We start from the raw sequence: 19,149 nt of genomic DNA, 5'->3' as shown, positions 1-19,149 counted from the left end.
TTATAAGTAAGCTCTCTGCTACGAATGCTTTCCAGTGTGTGTTCCACCCATGTTTTGGAGCTGTTCATGGGAGAACTTGACGTGCTATTACAGTGTTTTGTGTCTGGTTTTAAGGACAGCTGAACACAGTGAGGTACAGTGAGGATCTGGGGAATTACTTTGCTCCCAGTCTTTTCCAGGTTCAGCAAGTAGTGAGACGGAGCATGAACTCCAGAAATACGTGTGCACACACAAATGACAGATAAAACCAACCGCATACATTAGCAGAAACAGGAGAAATGGGCTATGAAGGGTGCTGAGAAACACAACACTCAAAAGAAGAAATGGAAAAAATGGCCCAGTCCTGTTCTTAATTGCAGGCCTATCAAACTTTGAGTGTGTCAGTGGACCTTCTGAATGCACGCTTTGTGGATCTCTGGTTGCTGGTCTGCAGACTTGTGGTCTGTCCACTGTCTGGCTCTCAGATCTCTTATCCTATTGTTTGGTTAGTTCAGCTTGAAGTTTGCTAGCATTTCTCAAATGCGCGTGCTTGCAGAGAAAACTGATATAAATAGCCTAACAAAAAGATAGCACAGCTGGACAAACCTACTAACCAACCCGTTTCCAGGTGACCTTGTATATATTCCTCCTCTCCATTTTCCCATGCTTATTCCTCCCTCATCTAACTTGATGCCTCCCTTTCCCCACTTTTGATCCTTCCCATAAACATCCTGTAGTAAGTTTGGCCCCCATAATCCTCCTTAGCATTGCATAAAATTTACGAAGTACAACAGTTCCCCTCAAAGGTCCTGTAACAATTTTTTTCTTTTTCCTCTAAAACCTCATGCTGATCTTGTTTTCTTTTGAGTTACAAGGTTTCTGGGTGAACCTTTTCAAGCATACCCTTGAATGGTTGCTGTACTCCTTCCATCTGTCAGTCTTGGGAGTCCTGGTGTTTGTTACAGCCCTTCTTATCTTCTTAGGGCTTATGTATCTGTGTGTTTAATTTATTACAGCTCTGCTTTTCTTTCTTTCTTTTTTTTTTTTTTTTTTTTTTTTTTTTTTTTTTTTGTAGTGTTGACTAGCCATTAAACATCTCCTTACAGCTATAAATTGCTTTTCCCCCTGCTTCACAGAAAATCAGGGCAGGGAGGAGCCTCTGAATACATCTGTCTCACTTCGAGCTTGTGTGGTGAAGTCTCTAGACTGCCTAATACACACCCTAGGATTTTCCAGGGTCTTTCAGAAAAAAAATAAGTTAATACTAGGTACTGATATGAAAAGAATAATTAGCAAAATGGGGAAGGTTACTTCCCTGTCTGAAGTAACAGTGCATGTACTACTTCTGTCTGCGTTTCGAGTGTCCTCTGTCAGAAAAAAGGATTGTAGGGATGGAAAATGGTCAGAGGACAAGTACATCTACAAGAGGAGCAGCCAGAGTCTAGGCCTCCCTAGCTTGGGGAAGGGACCACAGGGAAAGAAGTGATAAAATGGGATGTAAAAGTATGGGTAACACTGAGAAGACGAACAGCAAACAAATGCTTGCTGTTTTCCAATGAGAACAGATCCTAGGACCCATCAACTTCACCATCAGCTTCTAGCACCCACAGGATGTTCCCTGGTTGGTGTAGATGGCTGTGGAACATCCTGTGCACGCTGGAAACTTGCACGGGTTAAGAAGCTAGTGAAAAATGGTTCCTCTTGGTTGTTGGTCTCTGTGCTCTGGTCTGAGGCTGTTTGAATGTCTGAAAACTGCTGCAAAAATAGCTTGCAAAAGCATGAGTTGGGGCAGAACAAAGCAAGAACTGAGGCAAAGCACGATTGCAAACAGCTGAAACTGAAGGTTTCTGTGGGAGAAGCTGAAGACAATATTGAAGGCATAATGGAAACATAAAAAAATCTAACGGCAATATAGGTCTATCACTGATGGCAGTGATGTTGTGCTCAACACAGGGTTTGCAGCCTGCAGCAGTGTTGTCTTGTCAGGCTACATCCAGAGGAAGGGACTGAAATACTGCGTGTTTCAGGAATTTGGGCACAACATTTAGATCCCAGAGCACTGGCTCTTGTTGTACATAACCACGTGGATACACTTCAAGGAGCTTACAGCAGTAGAGTTTTGCTCATCTAAGCTGTCCATCCGTGTTCCTAACAGGCAGAACTTGGAGAGCCTGCGCAGAGGATGTCTGTGTGTCCGACCTGCCTGGCTTAGCCAAAGACACAGTGCTGAGAAGAGTAAAGGCACCTAGAGCTGCCTTCACATATGAGAGCTGGCTACACAGCTGGGCTGGTGCTTAAGGCATTTCTCTCTCTCTTTAAATAAAATCCTTTACCTCCTTTGCTGGTAGATAGCGACATTGGGGATAGGTTAGTATGGTGATTTCCCAGCTTCTGCTGCCAGTCCTTCTGCACCCAAATCTAGGTAACTACCTCTGGGCTGCTGGCTTTACTAGGCAGAAACGTGTCCACAAGCTGTGTGCTCATTGCAGCCTCTAGCTGTAGACAGAAGCAATTTTAGGGGCGGGTTAAAGTGCAGCATCTCGGAAGTTGCAAGACTTGAAGATCTCACGCTGGACACGCAGTTCCAGCAGAGCCTGGTGCGAATGAGATTGTAACATTAGGGAGTTGGGTTACACGGGGATGTTATACTCACCAGCATCATGTATGTCTCAAAATGACAGTGTTAAGGAAAGCACTGGAGCTAATTTGAGTAACTGAGGCAATATGTTTCATCTGAAGCACCTGTGCCAGGAGGATGCACTAAAAGGCTCTGTGACCTGGGAGCATCTCAAAGGGGCAGGGAAAGGGACATGATTTTAACATGCAATCTACCTAAGAGACGCAGCGCAGCCAGATGCGCTGTGGAACCACCTTGGGGGCCAGCAGTGCCCCTGCTGAGTGTGAGCCGATAAAACCGGAGGCTTGCGAGCAGCGCCGCTGCCTTCCGCCGCCGCCGCCGCATCCCATCCGCAGCGGAAGCCGCGCCCCCGCCGCCGGGGCCGGCCCCCGCTCCCCCCGTGCGTTCCCCCCCGAGCCCGGCCCCGTCCCGCCGCAGCCATGAACCCGCTGCTCGGCCCCAACCTCTTCCTGCTGCCGCAGGAGCAGCAGGGGCTGCCCGGCCCCGAGCCGCCGCCGCTGCCCTCCCCGCGCCCCGCCGAGCCCTTCGCGGCGGAGCGGGGCGCCCCGACCCCCCTCCTGGCGCCTTCCTCCTCCTCCTCCTCCTCCTCCGCCGCCCCGTTCCCCCCGCCGCCCGCCGCCATGGCCCTCCGCAACGACCTGGGCTCCAACATCAGCGTGCTGAAGACCCTCAACCTGCGGTTCCGCTGCTTCCTGGCCAAGGTCCACGAGCTGGAGCGGCGCAACCGGCAGCTGGAGAAGCAGCTGCAGCAGGCGCTGGATGAAGGCGGCCGCCCCCGCGGCCCCCCTCGCCGCGACCAGGCGGTGCAGACCGGCTTAGTGGGGCCCATCCGGCCGCTGGGTTTAGGGTTAGGGCTGGGGGGCACCCGGCCCGCCGCCCTCTGCGGCCCCGCACGGCCGCTGGGCTCCCCCGGCTGCCACCCCGGCGCCCCCGCCCAGGCGCCGCCGCCCTTGGCCGCCTCGTCCCGCTTCATGCCCGGCACCATCTGGTCCTTCTCGCAGGCTCGGAGGTTGGGGCCGGGGCCGGAGACCACCTTGGTGCAGGGCCCCGGGGTGTCCTGGATCCACCCGGACGGGGTGGGCGTGCAGATCGACACCATCACGCCCGAGATCCGGGCCCTCTACAACGTGCTGGCCAAGGTGAAGAGGGAGCGCGACGAGTACAAGCGCAGGTGAGGAGCAGGGGGTGGCCGGGGGGCTTCACCCAGCCGGGGTGGTGTGGGACAGGCTGGCAGCCTCTCCTCAGCCCTCCTCTGGAGCCTTGGGGTCTGGGAAACACGAGCGTGGCAAAGCAAAAGGGATGGTGGACCCCAAAATCAGCTCTCAGCGTTCGGATCTCCTCGCTCTGCTCCTGGTGTTTGAATGCCCTCAGGATGCGTTTTCTGGCTTCTCAGCCCAGCACCTGGAGGAGAAGCGCCTTCCCAAGCGGGGACTCGGGTGGTGAAGGAATAGCGGGACGCCAGGAGCTGGGGTTTGAAAGGGGAGGGCATCTGGAGACGCTTAGGAAGGAGGAGCAGCCGGAGAGTAGGTGAGGAAGGTGAAGGCGCAGCGGGGCAGGAGCAGAGCAGGTTTGGGTAGGAGGAGGCTAGGAGGAGAAGGAGGGCTCTGGATACGTGGGGATGTGCTGAGAAACCCTTGGGTGGCTGGGTCCTCCAGGCCCTTTCCTTCCTCCCGTGCTCTCGCAGCCAGGCAGGGGCATTCCCCAGCAGTATCCATCCCACCAGGTGTTTTCAGGGCAGTTGGTGAGGCTGCTCCAGGACCTGCACGCAGGGTGAGCTCAGGCAGCGAGCCGGCAGTGCTGGGTCAGGGCCTGGGGGAGAGCAGCGGGCAGGGCAGGGCAGTCACTGGCTGCTTGCTGCCCCAGCATCTGACTCCTGAAGAGGATAAATCGCTTCGTGATGCTGTAGAAGCACTTAGTGCTTAAGTGCTCACCCAAAGGAGCCAAACACAGCGCGTTACCCAAGGGAACCATACTGCTGGCCGGTGCCTTGGGGCTGTGGGGTCTGGTGCCAAAATTGGGGCTTAGGATCTGAGATGACACCTTATGTTTTTGGCTTTATAAGGCTGAGTAGACGTGACTATTGCATGGCCAGTGCTCCAACGGCACCAAAAGAGGATTGCAGGAGGAAAGGTGGCGCCCCATCTGTCCTGCTGATCGCCTCTGCTTTTCTGTGCACCTAAGGCCTTTTTATTAAGCACGGGTCGGGTTCCTTCCCCGGGGGTGGTCTGCTCGCCTTGCGCTGCGTTTTTTGGATCAGATAGCCCGGAGCTAGTGCTGCATCAGGGCAACCTGAGCTGGGCGCGGAGCCACCTTTTTGGAAAGGGAAAGTGGAGAGAGCGCCGAAGCAGGAAGGGAGACGGCGTTTAGGTACAGCTGGGATGCCAAAGCCTCTGTCTGGGCTTGTGAGCCTGTAAGCTGCTGGGCTTGGGAGTGCCTGACTCTGTTTTGTTGGTTGGTGCTGATGAAACCTGGGAAGAAAGGAGAGCTCCTGGTGGTTGTCCCGCCTGGGAAAGCAGGTTTTGGTAAAGCCCGCTGGGGCAGTGACCGAGGCAGCGGGGACGAGCTGCCGTGGGCCAATGTTGGTGGTGGGGTCTATTTTTGGACGGTGTTACCAGGAGCTGGGAGGAAGCAGACCCCACCCCCAGACCCTTTCCTATACCGGGTCCCAAACAGGGGACGGGAGAGGAGGATCCCGTTTCCGTGCTCTTGTCTGTGCTGAGGGCCAACCCCAACACTCCCCTTGCCTGCGCAGGAGCAGGGACTGCTGTGGGCTGCCGTGGGGACAACGTGGATGGTGGTGTCCCCAGGCAGCCATTTGCATCCTGCGTGGGTCAAGAGGCCTTTGGAGCACACACACACGCTGCAATTGCCCTCCAGCAAGGTGTGCCACGTAGCTCAAAAATAGCAGGAGAGAGGGAAACGCGCAGCTTCCAGCACCGAGTAGTCAGAGGGACATCCAGCAGCACCAGCCTGCCATAAACATGCAGCCAGGCACCTGGTACCTGCAGTGAACAGCATTTTTAAAGGTTCTTGGGTTTGCTGCTGCCAGGACCTTGCTGTCTGCCCTCTCCCTTTGGGCACGTCGCTGTGCCATGGTGGCACAGGAAGGACGCCTGTCCCCCTGGCGTGGTGATGGTGGAGCAAGGAGGCTGCGAGCTGGGGCTGTGTGGCAAAGCCTGGATCCGACCAGCAGCAACCTGGCAGAGGCTCCTGGCTGCTCCGGGCTGTGGGTGCAGTGATGCAGTCGGGTTATTATTAGGAGTGGTGCATTGCAGAACAGAAGAGGGAAACGGAGCCAGGCAGGAGGCAAGCGCGCGGGAGAGGGGTTCGTAAAAGGATGGGCATGCAGATTCCTCGCTCTTGGGGCGAACCGTTCTTGCTCTCTGCCATTAGATCAGCATTTATCTGATCTGTGCTCGTCTTCTGTGGCATCCATGTGAAACGAATTCTTCCAAGGTTTTGGAAGTCCGGGCTGTACAGAGACCCAGAGGGAGGTGGAGACCCAAACAGCGAGTGAGCTCCATGCTGAGGAAGATGCTGACAATTTTTTTTTAAATGATGGAATGCATTTTCTCCCCTGGGACAGAGGCCTTGTTTGAGCAGTTCCCATATAAGGAAAATCATACCTTTGGGCTTTCTCTTCCCCTCCCTCTTTGTCTTTTTCTTCCCGCAAAGGGATGCAAAACCCCTTTGCCTCCCCTTCTGGAGCTGTGGGATAAAACCAACGCTAGGAGCGCACCCTTTGTCCCTGTTTGAATAAGGAGAAGCACTGCGAGCTTAAAGAGCTTGGAAATTCATAAGTCAGGACTCGCCCAAATCATCAGATTGTCTTCTTACCCTACAATAACAAGAGCGAGGACTTTCAATGAGCTCTCTGGTTTCCTGGTCCTCAGGACTTATTTTCCATCCTTAGTGTAAGCAAGTGGGAGAAGAGGTTTTTCGTGTCCTCACGCCATTTGAAATCTGGGTCCATCACTGCTTGCAGGCATTAAGCAGAAAGCAGAGCTCCCAGCACCAGGCAGGGCCCAGCTCTGGTTGCTTTCCCAGAGAAATCCTACTGTCCCAGGAGAGCCAGGGGTAGGACATGTAGCACGCTGCATCGCACGGGGCAGCAGTGGGCACAAGGCACGTGCCAACCCATTTGCTCTCCCTGATTGTCATTTAGCAAACAGTAGTACAGCCTCCCAGATGAACACGGGCCAGGCCAGCGCCGCAACATGGCCCAAGACGATGATCTCATGGCTGCAAAACACGGTGGAGTCTGCTGCTGGGTGACGTGGTCCTGGGCACCTTGCAGCTCAGCCTTCTGTGGTCTTCTGCAGAGCTTTTTGCAAAGCCTAATGCGGTTCCCACCACCCGACCCGATCAATCCGTGGGCTAACGTGGTGCAACCTGGCACAAAACCGGGCCAATCCATCACTCCTCCTTGCAGGATAAAAACAGTTTTTTATTCTAACCTTCACATCGAAGCGCAGCACAGCCGCGTAACATGGCCTGATATTATATCGAGTTTTGTGTTTCCAAAGGGCAGCCCCACAAATGCAGCCCCACAAATGCAGCCACGAATGTGGTGCAGGTGGGTGCAGCTCCGCAGTACCCGCAGAAGCTCCAAGCCCCTTCCCACGTGTTGCAGCTGCTGCGTGGAGCCTGCGGTTGGTGTCCCCAGCTCCCCCCACCACGGGAGCCGCTGGCCAGCCCAGCGTGAGGTCAGCGAAGAGCATTGCGGAGCTGGCTTTGTGGCCAGGAGGGCTGACGGGCGTTTGGCAGCTGTGGCTGCCTGGAAACAAACGGCAATGCATTCCTGGGCACGTCCTCCCTCCCACCCTGCTGCCACCCTCGCCCCCTCCGAGATAGCTTTGGGGTGAGCAGCTGCCACCCCGTCCTCTCCAGCAGCCCGCGATGCGAGGCGGGTGGGATCTGACCCGCACGTTTCTCTCCCTAGATGGGAAGAGGAGTACACAGTGCGTGTCCAGCTTCAGGACCGAGTCACTGAGCTGCAGGAGGTGAGCATCGCCGCCCCTTTTCCCCTGCTCCCCGGCTGCCCCTCGCTGATGTGCACGTCTCTCTCCTTCTGCCCTGGGTGCAGGAAGCCCAAGAGGCTGAAGCGTGCCAAGAAGAACTGGCCATGAAGGTGGAGCAGCTCAAGGCAGAGCTTGTTGTCTTCAAGGGACTGATGAGCAATGTGAGTCTGCAGGCAGCAGCGGGTGTCCTGCGGGAGTGGTGGGGTCCAGGCTGCGGTGTGCTTCCTCAAACAGCAGACCTGTATGGAAAGGCATCTGTGCTGGCTCAGAGCCCCGTGGTGGGGCACATCACCACCAGACAGAGGTGGTCCTGGGTGCAGTGAGCACAGGCCCAGCCCTATAACACAGGGGAATTATCTTGCCAGGGGAACGTGGGGGTCTGGCTGCCGTTTGCCTTGCCTAACCCTCCTCCTCTGTCCCTCCCTCGCGGTGCTGTGACGGTCGCTGCGGGTTCAGAACATCACAGAGCTGGACACGAAGATCCAGGAGAAGGCCATGAAGGTGGACATGGACATCTGCCGGCGCATCGACATCACTGCCAAGCTGTGCGACGTGGCGCAGCAGCGGAACTGCGAGGACATGATCAAGATGTTTCAGGTGAGATGCGCCTGTCCCAGGCTCGGCAGCCAGCTCTGGGGAGCGGAGTTCCCAAAGGAGGTAGAAGAGACAGCAACAGGACCCCGCTAGGGGAGACGCTTGGTCACCCTGCCCCTTACTCCTCGTGGTCCCTTGCTCTCGGTCTCTCCTGGATGCTGTGCTTTGGGAGCATCAGACAAAAGGGCATGGAGAGGAGTCTGAGAGCTCCAAACGTTGCTTCAAGCGTCAGCAGGCCCCTCGACCTCTTGCCAATCTGTTGTGTTGGGCCCTGAGACACCACAGCGATAGGGGAGCAGCTGCAGGAGGGAGACAAATTTCTTGAGTGTCTGTCTCTAACTCCATCTCTCTCCTTCCCCTTCCCCTCTCCGTCATCTTCTCTGTCACTCTTCTCTGTCTCTGTCTCTTTCCTCTTTCTGGATGTTGCTGCATTTCTGTCTCTTTTTTTCCTACAGAAGCAACTGGTTAGTTTCATTCAGTTGAGAAATTGTACAAATTATAAGCTTTCTATAAGGTTGGACTGTAAATACGGACATGTTTCACTTTTTTTAGACTGTCTCTTTTTTCCCGTTTCTGTCGCTGTGTTGCCCTCTGTTTCTGGTCTAGGGTGGTGGGTGTTTTTGAGTTCTTCTGCAATAAAACCTCATTGTTTGTCTCATCAAATTCATAGAATTCATCTTTGGTTGCTTAGTTTTAATTTTGGAAAATGCTAAAGCCATATTTTATTCATTGCACCATCTTCAACCTGATCATAATAAGCCCGTCTCTCTCTCTCTCTCTCTCTCTCTCCTTCTTTCCTTTCTTCCTTTCTCTCTCTCTCTCTCTCATTCCCTGTCTTTCTGTCCCTCCGCCATTCCTTCTCCCTCCATCTCCTCTCAACTACCTACTCCCGACCTCGGACCCGGCCTCGTTTCTGTAGTCTCTGCACTTGTCTCCCGTTAAGGTCCCAGCCTCGGTGGGGCGGAAGCGGGAGCGCAAGCAGGTGAGCGATGAAGACACGTCGCTGTCAGAGAGCGATGCCTCCAGGAAGCCTGAAGAGGAGGAGGAGGATGAGACCACGGCCATGAGTATCAATGAGGAAATGCAGAGGATGCTGAACCAGCTGTGAGTGCGGCCCGGCCTCACTCTTGCAGAGAGCCTTTCCTCTGCTGTCCCACCTCCAGCAAGGTGCTTGGGCAAGCTGCCCCGCTCCCGGCGTGGTGCTGAGCCCCAGCCCCACCACCCGAGGGGCTGCATGGCCCACCCGGCTGTGGGCTGTGGCTTTGGGCTGCCCCCGGGGCCGTGCTCCCAAGGGGAGAGGCTCTGTGGTGGTGCGTGTCCTCCTGGCTCTTCTCCACCCCGCTGGGCACCAGGTTCCCCTGTGGGCACCCTGGACATGCAGGCTGGTGGCTGGGGAGGTAAGGGACGGGGGCAGTCTGCAGCTCCTGTTTCAGGGTGAGGGTGAGGTGGGAGCTCCATCAGGGCTGGCGTTTGTGCCCTGTGCCCTGTGGCTGCACCAAGGTGGGACCGACCAGCTCCTGAGCCCTCCTTGGCTGTGGGGAGGATGCTGCTCCCGGTGCCTGGTTGCACTCTGTAGCTCTGCCCTCCTGTCCCTGGGTGCTTGCAGCCCACTCCCATCCCCACAGCCTCCTGAGGATGTTTAATTATCCTGTTAGGGCTTGTTTCAGTCCCCCTTGTGCCTTCTCCTCCATGGCAATGCCCTCGTGGGCAGCACGTGCCTGCTGAGCAGCAGTGCTGAGCCACCCTCCCTCTGTCCCTGCCCCTCCTCTCACCACTGCTCCTGGATTTTTTGAGTCACTGCCTCGGTTTGAGGCTCCTGACCATAAAGCTGGCCCCTTCCCTGTCAGCTGTCGGCTTTGGGCATGCCTGAGCTCACCCACACGCAGACATCCAAGAGCTGCAGCCCTGCCCACGAGCGGGGGCAAGGGTTTCAGCGCCAGCACAACCCCCTGCCCTGCCTGTCCTCCCCGTGAGGGTGTTTCTGCCTGGTGCTGACGTGCCATCCCCTCACCCCCAGGAGGGAATACGACTTCGAAGATGACTGTGACAGCCTCACGTGGGAGGAGACGGAAGAGACGCTGCTGCTCTGGGAGGACTTCTCCGGATACGCCATTGCTGCTGCAGAGGTGCAGGGGGAGGTAACGGTGGTGCCAGCCTCCCTCTTGGGTTTCGCCCTGGGCTTGTGCTTGCTTTTTGGGGTGCTCGGTCCTGCTGGAGCCTGGGGAGGTGTTTGTTTGGTGACCAAGCTTCAGAGCCCCTTTGTCACTCAGAGGCCCATGCAGATGCTTTCCCCAGTCCCGGCTGGATCTTCAAGCTGTGCTGAGCTGTTGTAGCTCTCTCTCTGTCTCTCTCTCTGCCCACATCACATCTAGGGCAGCAACTCTGCCCAAACTGAGGCCCCAAAATCTGGCCAATGCCCCTGATACCTTGTACCTTTGAACCTCAGTGGTGCAACTGGGGACATGTAGTGCTTGAACACACTCTGTGTGCAGGGCATCAAGGCAGCAGCTGTGTTCTCCAAAGTTTCTGGCTTTGATGAGCTTTTTTCTGGGCTGATGTGTTTGCTATCCAGTGTGGCATGTCTCAGGTCTCTCTGCCATGTGTTGACAGGACTGATTCATGTCCTCTCTGTCACCCTGGCTATATCGCTCATGAATTTTCTTCTTTTGTTCATTGCTGCCGGTTCTCTCTCTGATCTCTCTCTCTTTCCCCTGGTTCATCACGCTGGACACTTGCCTGCCTCTAAACGTGCTTTCTGCTCTCCCCAGCAACAGGATGACAGCCTGGAGAAGGTGATCAAGGACACAGAGTCGTTGTTCAAGAGCCGTGAGAAGGAGTACCAGGAAACCATCGACCAAATAGAGGTGTGAGGAGGAGGGAGTGACAGAAGGGTGGGAAATGGGGGGAGCGGGTTTCTCCCTGGAGGATCTGGCCCTGCCCCCTGCTCTGCTCTGTGGCGTGCCCTGGGCTTATCTCTGCACCATCTCCCTTTGGCAGCTGGAGCTGGCCACGGCCAAGAACGACATGAACCGGCACCTGCACGAATACATGGAGATGTGCAGCATGAAGCGAGGTCTGGACGTGCAGATGGAGACTTGCCGGCGGCTCATCACCCAGTCTGGGGACAGGTGAGCAGGAGGGCTGAGATACCCGTGGTAGCAGCCAGTAGCACCAGTCCTGTGTGGGGTGGGGAGAGGGCAGGTCCCGGGGCTGGGGCTGTTGGACTCCCAGTGAGCAGCCTCCGTGCATGGTGCCGTGTCTGCTGGGGCTCCCCCTGACACCGCCATGCCCTTTATCCTCTGCAGAAAGTCTCCTGCCTTCACCCCGGCCTCCACCAGCGAGTCAGCGCCCAACGAGGAGAGCGAGGAGTCCGACCGGGATCCCCCCAGCGACGCTTCCATCAGATAATGAGGGGAGGCCCCGCTCCCCCCGGCCCTCCGCTCCTGGCAGGGGGGTGTCTGAGCCGCGCCTGGGAGAGACTGTCAGGGACACGGAGCTGCTGGTAAACGCCTGTCACCCTGCCTCGGGGCAGATCCGCCTTCCGCCAGGTGTCTTGCGAATGGGAATAGCTAGGTAGACCCTGTCTGGGCCGCTCGTCCTCCAGCCCTTTCTCTGCTCCTTCTCCCTGCTTCGGTTTACCTGCGGTTCGAGCAGGGTGGCCCCAAAACCTGCCACGGCGGCGCTCTCCAGGACCTGTCCCCCAGGCCCTCCAAACCCACCTCCTCCGGGCTCTGCCCCGGTGCACCTGGCCTGCCCCCTGCCCTCCTCATGCCGCGCAGGAGCCGAACCCGAGCTGTGCCTCCCTGCAAACTGGACCCGACACTGGTGCCAACTGGACCGAGCCCTCGCTGCTCCCTGGGCGCTGGGGTGAGCCTGGCACCGCACCGGGCACCGCCGCTGTCCCCTCCCTGTGGGGCAGGGACACCAAGTCCCGCTCACCGTGCACTTTGCTTTGCCACGCGCGCGGCGGTGGCGCGTTTGTTACAGAGGCGAGGGGTCATTAAACGGGACGGTTGCCTTTTCTACAGCTCCTCCGGGCGTGGGCTCTCACTGGGCTGCAGCAGGCACAGGGCTGCGTTGCTCCAAGCGGGGCCTCCTCTGCCCGGCCCTGCTCCCCGGGATGCTCCCGTCCCTCGGGCAGGAAGGTGCTGGCGGTGAGATCCCTCTTTGGGCAGCTACAAGGCCCTCAAAGGGCCACCTATAACGCTGGTACTGCGTGGGCCAGGCTCCAGGCTTAAAATAAAACCAAACCGAGTTGTTTTATCTGCACTGATGCCAATGGCACCTTCCTCTGATGTGTCTGCACCCCTTCACCACAGGCCAGCATCCTCACTCCAGCTTTCTCCCAATTCCCATTTAAAAAACAAACAAACAAAAAAAAAACACTTAGACAAAGCTGACAGCAGGCTGAGGTTGGTTGCTGAGGGGAATGACTGAGCAATACTGAGGGACGGGAGAGGTTTGTGTTCCTGTGGAGGAAACAAAGCTGAACATGGCTTGTGCCTTGCAGACCGTCCTGCCTAAGAGCTGGCTCTCCTCTGCTGCGTCAGCTTTATACCAAGATGTCCCAGGGCATCTCCTTACCTGGCCTCAGTTCTGCATCCAACCGAGGGTGCCCCTGTCTTACCACCTCCTGTAGCCTTTACCCGTGTGGACCTTGTGCTTCCTCCTGCAGTGACGGGACGTTTTTGGGTGGGAAAAGTACCCTGCTGAGAGGCAGTGTTTTGCAGGGTCGTCTGCAGATCAGCGGACCCGGGCTGCACAGCAAAAGCAGGTGAAGCTCCAGAGAAAAACACCTCTTGCAAAAGGCCCCGAAGGGAAGATAAAGTAGATCACAGTAGAGTTTTTTTGGATCACCCGTAAGATTAGGTAAGGTAGATAAAATACGGGCTGGGGGAATGCAATAATTTACCTTCCCAGGTTTGGCTTGCGTAACTAACGCTGTCGTGCACATGAGCACCTGAGCATTTGCACGTCACGATGCAGAGGGTCGGCGTTTAAGCAGGGTGAGGTCCTCCCCGCGCGGCTGCAAGACGTGTTACAGCACGTGTTGGTGTTGCGGCGTACGTGAAGCTGTCTGGTTAGGTCTGGTTCCTGGGGGTGGGAGGGTGAGGCTGTGCCAGCTGCAAGGAAACCTCCGGGCCAGGGCACTGCTGCTGGGATGGGGACACTGCGGTTCGTTAGCTGATGGTCTGCTGCTGCTGCTGGGATCAGTGCCACGCTCACCTATCGCCGAGAAGATGGGAGAATGTTTGCTGCATGCAGCAGTGTGCTTAATGCCAACACAGGGGTGCTCCCCTCCTGCCCTTGCAATACGCAGTTGCACAGACAGGAGGTCTCGGGAGAGACTGGGCATTCACCCTCGTGGCCTTACCTCCACGCCACCTTCCCTGGTTCTTTCCATTTCTTTTCCTCTTGCCTTTTATCTTTTCTTCCTAAAAGAACTGAAAACAGACCAAATACTTTAATCCATGGTTTTTCTTTTGAGTGATGATGCCTCACACACAGTAGCTCAAAGATCGCTTTCTGTCCTGCCCGAAGGCTCTTGTGGTTCATGCAAATCCCCTTTCCCATATATTTCCTTGCAGCATTTTCTGCTCTCTCTCTGATGTGGAGATCTCTATGACTAGCTGGCAAAGTCTGTCTCTCCCCGTGTGTAATCCATGGCATGCATATCTTGGCCTCTGATCTGTCTGTGCTGCTTAAGAAATCCACTACTCTAAAGAATGTATGCTGAGAGATTTCAAGCATGAAGAGTAGAAGGACCAACATCACTGCTTCTAGAAATCATTGCCCAGATGAGCACCTGGTGCTGTCAGACACCCGTGCACCAGGACGCATGGGTATCCCAGTCCCACACGACTTGTCAGAATCTCATTTGCAGTGAAACTGAGATGTCTCCATCACGTTTCTGCAAGATGATGTCCTTTGGTGAACTGCATTGCTGGTCACAGGTTCTGATCGTCACCAGTATGGAAGCTCATGAGATCTCGCTGGCAGGACATGCAACGCTGATCCTTTCCCTCTGTGACTTCTCAGCATGGGAAGCACAGCCCAAAGCCTCTGGTGGTGGTTGGACAATCTCCCCTGCATCTGCCTATCCTTCAGTAGTGACTCCACATCTTTGATGTTGGATATGAGGAGATGTGGATCTTCTATTTATATAACCCTACTCTGTAGGCTCCTCTCTGTTCCTCTTGGGGAATGCTAGCATGCTTTCTCTGGAACTGTGGTATCTAGGAACTGTTCAGCACTGTGTTGCTTCTTGATGCCCCAGCCTCACCCCTCTTCCAGGACACCTCGCTGCAGCGCTGACAAGAAGCAGTATCAGAACAAATTGTCTAGGGGAGACCCAGGTCTTAGCTACTTAGTCTTTGTGGACACCTGCAGTCATCTCATAGGGAATAATCATGAGTCTCGTTTATCCTCAGACCACAACCCATTCAAAATCTTTGTTTGGCCTAAGCTTTCTCAAAATCTTGGTTGCAGGGGCAGCTTGTCACTGGATGGAGGGGGCCTTTTCCTATCCTGGACCCAGCAGATGAGTGGATGAAATGAATGTTGGAGGAGCAGGTCAGTCACACTCTCCAGCTGACCCTGCTCACCTGGGAACATGTTGCAGCTAAGCCTAATCTACTCCATAGTGTACCAGAGTGGACCTTGGCATGCAGAGGACAAAGTCCTATCTCAGCATCCACGTATTAATGTGAATGTTTGTTGCCCAAGTACAGTCCAAGCACGGATGTGTCTTACTGAATGGGGTCGCATGGAAGGATGCATCTGGGCCTGTCCTGCCAGCATCCATCTCAGGACCCTTCAGATGTGACTGCTGTCTGGTCATCTACATGACCATCTGTCAAAGACCGTGGTTTTACAATTATGTCTCTGGATTGGTGTTGGAGCCCTCCCACTGAGTATTTAGGAAGGCTGGTTCAGCTTCCCCACACTGTGGAAGTCCGTGTTGGTGCAGAATCACTGTGGCAGCCTGGGAACGTGCCAGTGTTTGCTATGGCTTCTCCCTCTCCAACATTTGGACTGTTGGTGAGGACAGGTGCAAGTATTTAACAGCAGTGGGAGTGGCATGAAAATCATCCCTCGATACAAAAGCTGAGACATATCCACTTGGTCAGCATCCTGCCTCCATAAGGCACCAGGGGAGACTGCCAGCCTTTGAGCTGGAGGGAGGGACGCAGTTCTCTGCCTTGGCTGCTGTGCTCTGTGCTTGCTGTGCTGAGATCAGCCTCTTGGCGAGGCACTTCAACAAACAATGCCAGGCATTTTGCTGTAAGGCAGGACTAAGCCCCGTCTCCCTGCTGATTGCCTTCCTGATCCAGTGGCAGGCAGAGTGGCCTCTCCTTCCTCATCCCTCTTTCACGTGAAAGGTGAATTTTCGTACCAAAGACACCGGCTGCCAAAATAGGCCCACTGAGTTCCTTCATGAAGACTACCAGATTTCCCCACAGAGAGGTCAGGGAGCATCACCCTCCTTGCACCTCATCACGAGGATGGGGGATGTTCTTCCAGGCTCTAGGAAGGGTTCGGTCACCCAACCACTACACAGCCCAGGTAATTTTTCCTTCTGTTAAGCAGGTCTGAGCCCTCTCCCTCCCTTTGCTCATTCCTGGGTCCCATCTATCTTAGATCATACCTCAGAACTGAAAAAGCCTCTTGTCTGTCTGTTCGGCTGTCTGGTGGTGCTTTCCACCCAGCAACCTTCTGCTGGAGGCTCTGTCCCTGCCCCATGAGTCAGCTTTGTGTGAGATAGTTTTTCCCTGTTTTAGGATCACTTTAATGGTCCTAAATGTGGTGCTGACAGCCTTCACTGGAGCAGCTTTTCATTCCCTGGTAACCTGTTTAGTGTTCTATTTATCTCGTTGTTGTGCTAAGCTAGGAGGGCAGGAGCAATCAAAGCTGCATAAAAACTTGCTCTCGCTTCTATATTCAAGCTAGGAGATTGGCTTTCCTGAGCCTCATACCTCTGCTGCAAAACTCTTTCTATGTTTAGGTGGCGGTGGTGATCTTCTAAGGAGAGATCTGCCTGCCAGCTCTGCAAAAGAGCTGAGAATAGATGGCAGGCCTTGTTTGAAGTCCTACTGTGAGGCAGCCAAGGTGGAGCTAGGCCAGAAGATAAACCCCCACCAGAGCCTTGGCTGTGTCAGCAGCTCTGTCGATTCCAGCTGCAGTCGAGTGATCCTAAGAGCATCCAAGGGTGGTGCAGACTCGTGCTGAGGCTTTCTACACAAAGAACTCCACTTCTACATGAAGAGAGGTCAGAATTAACTCAGAACACAGTGGAGTGCTGTCTCCTTGGGGATTCATCTTATGATGCATGGGCAGGCTCACAAAATCATCTGACAAGCCCCTACTGGTGGTGATTAATGCTGGGAACAGTTGGTAAGGCAGCAAGGAGGACTGGATGGGCTACAGGCAGCTTAAGGGAAGTTCAGTCACCATTGAAAATCTTCCAAAGGAAGTATGAGACTATGAGAACTGTTCTAGATGTGAATTTGTTAAATGATTGGGTCACTTTTGCTTGGGACATGAGCAAGGAGAGGATGCTATAGGCCCCCTGACAGAAAGGGTGTAGATTTTATAACTTGGGAAGCAGCTACAATAGCCAGGAAGATACTAAGGAAATGCTATGGAAAAGGGGTTCTAGCAGCTTCTAAAACATGTCACAATCAAGTTGAATCAATATTACAACACATGGGAAGAGGCAACAATTTAAGCTTCTGCAGAAGACAGTGCATCTGGGCAACATGCAAGAGGAAGTAAGAGTTCTCAGGCCAGGAAGAAATGTGATTAACTGACATTTTTTAAGTTCAACATCACATCACAGAGCTCCCAGCTCACCAGTCTAACCCACTGGTAAAGGTGGAGTAGGGAAGGGCAATCATGAATTGCAGTTGCAAGCTGTGCTAAAAACCACATTCCCTCTAGAGCCAACAGTAAAAACACTATGATCTGACACACACGTTCATTAAGGCATTGGAAGGTTTTTTGTATAATCCTCAGTCACCAAACAAAACACAGTGATTTATTTCTTAAGTACCTCGCTGCTTCAAGTGAAAAGGAAAATTATGTTGTCATGGGAGACTTTGGATGGGAATACTAAAGAATATGCTATGCCACGGGGAGCTTCTCAGCAAGTTACAAATAATGGCATGCCCAAGTAAGGCAATGATTTTACATGCCCTTATGACAGATGAAGATTGAGTTAGAATTGGTGGTTGCATAAAGACAAGGAATTGAGTGAGAAACAAATCAAGATATCACCCAGGACAAAAATATCACAACAGAGAACTGTGCGGTATTATATAGCCTTTTCTTACAGTGGAATTATTTAGGAGAAGTATCAGGAAACTGTGATTTAAGTGGAAGATCCTTGGGAAGATGAGAGGTTTTTTTTTTTTCAGTTATCTGAAAATCTGTGATTTAGTATGCATGAGAAGATAGCTTTCAGTAAAACAATTCCATGACTAAGTGGCCATGTGATAGTAGTACTTGAAAATAATTAATAAAAGTAATAAAAAAAAATTACCTCAATTAATAAAAATAAAATAAACATTGTAACAACTGCAGTGACTGTGTGTGGAGGAAGACAAATACAGGGATGACAAAATAATTGAGCTGTATAAAAAAAAGTTACATGAGTGGCTGATGACCTCAAGAATAAATACCTAAAATACCTATAGGTGGATATCTAAGGATGCTAACACATTGTTCTAGTTATATTTAAAGGAAAATCAATCCTTGCAGTAATATAAGCCTTTTTCTTGATGGGGATTAAAAAAAAAAAAAAAAAAAAAAAAAAAAACCTAAATGAAGGAAAAAAAAAAGGAAGTACTCATCAGATATGTCTGTTCTATATTTGTAAAGAGCAGAACGTGGTCATAGGGGAATTAAGCACTTTCTAAGCCAGTAGTAATTAAGGCGAATTCTTGATAGGATCTTCTCAGGATGAACACTCACTTTTCCAGGTACAGGTGACCTAGAGCGCTCTGATGGGGAGAAATGCATGGGGTGCTGTGGTGTGAACAAGCCACTACACAATGCCTGAGGCTGCTTGAGGGAGATGGAGTGAGTGACCCTGGAAAAAAAAAAAAAAAAAACACATAGTGTTGTTGCAGCTGCCTTCCTGCAAACATCATTTTAGAAAGCACCCTAATCTCGTTGGTGATGAAAAGTGCTGGCTGCTGAAATTCATGGTTTGTTGATGTCAATTCTTAAATGAAGTGGGGAAGATCCATTTAAAAATGACTGGGCAGATGGGTGAACAAATTACTTAAGTGGTGAGCCTGGCAGCCCACATATGGAAACCGATGAGAAACCAGTGGGGAGGAAGGTAAAAATCAGGAAATGATGGAAGAAGTCTGCATGGACATGGAGGGAGAAGAAGCTGATAGACAAATCTGCTACCATTTTAGTCCCAAAAGGGGTAAATGCCTCAAACAAAATGCTGAGAGGCATTGAAATATAATTTCATAATTTAAGTTTTTAAATAGGGCTAAAACAGGCTCTGTTATCATACATATATAGTCAATATGTAAGCTATGCATGGATAAATCTAAGAGCAAGGAATGATAGTGTTTGACTGTACCTGGGACAACAGGAGCTCTGGAAAGACTGAGGCAGCAGCAGCCTGATGTGAGTTCTCAGCCAGCTGTCTTTAAACATCTTTTATTCCTGTTTGGCGTTGGTGTGTTTTGTCCAGGTTACCATCACGTTTTGTAGTAGTTGGAGCAAAGAGGCCTAACTGATTCCAGGCTGGAGAAAAATGCGCTGAGTGAAAAGTTTAGTCTCTTTAGCTCCTCAAAAAAGGATAAATGACAGTTTTTGCCCATGAGGATGATCTATATGGCTGTTTAATCAGGCTGAGAAAGGCATACAAGGACTATGAGGAGCTGGGGAGACTGG

At 53.1% G+C, this 19,149-nt stretch overlaps 1 protein-coding gene across 5 annotated transcripts; it reads left to right on the top strand.

The window, feature by feature from the left end:
* The first annotated feature begins 3,034 nt into the window (after positions 1 to 3,034).
* IFFO1 (intermediate filament family orphan 1) lies at positions 3,035 to 18,642 on the top strand. 5 transcript variants are annotated; one of them, XR_014318055.1, is made up of 10 exons: positions 3,035 to 3,788; positions 7,560 to 7,620; positions 7,704 to 7,799; positions 8,095 to 8,235; positions 9,152 to 9,336; positions 10,250 to 10,370; positions 11,001 to 11,096; positions 11,230 to 11,360; positions 11,538 to 11,734; positions 12,963 to 18,642. XR_014318055.1 is itself a non-coding variant. In XM_082766452.1 (9 exons), exons 1-9 carry the CDS (start codon positions 3,037 to 3,039, stop codon positions 11,638 to 11,640), a joined length of 1,662 nt encoding a protein of 553 aa, XP_082622578.1. In that variant the 5' UTR covers positions 3,035 to 3,036; the 3' UTR covers positions 11,641 to 18,642. The 5 variants fall into 5 exon arrangements, 3 of the variants coding, with proteins under 3 accessions (XP_082622578.1, XP_082622577.1, XP_082622576.1); XR_014318056.1 differs by having other exon boundaries at positions 11,538 to 13,101; positions 14,722 to 18,642; XM_082766452.1 differs by having other exon boundaries at positions 9,176 to 9,336; positions 11,538 to 18,642.
* Positions 18,643 to 19,149: the final 507 nt, after the last annotated feature.

The sequence above is a fragment of the Aythya marila genome (genome assembly GCF_965140915.1).
Source record: "Aythya marila genome assembly, chromosome: 1".
Lineage (NCBI taxonomy): Eukaryota > Metazoa > Chordata > Aves > Anseriformes > Anatidae > Aythya > Aythya marila.
The sequence above is the reverse complement of the archived record's forward strand: the minus strand, read 5'-3'. Positions and strand labels throughout refer to the sequence as shown.

Coding starts and splice junctions, on each gene's coding strand:
- IFFO1 (XM_082766450.1), top strand. CDS start 3,037: ATGAACCCGCTGCTCGGCCCCAACCTCTTCCTGCTGCCGCAGGAGCAG. Junction 7,800..8,094: donor TCAAGGGACTGATGAGCAAT/GTGAGTCTGCAG, acceptor CTGCGGGTTCAG/AACATCACAGAGCTGGACAC. Junction 10,371..11,000: donor CTGCAGAGGTGCAGGGGGAG/GTAACGGTGGTG, acceptor TGCTCTCCCCAG/CAACAGGATGACAGCCTGGA.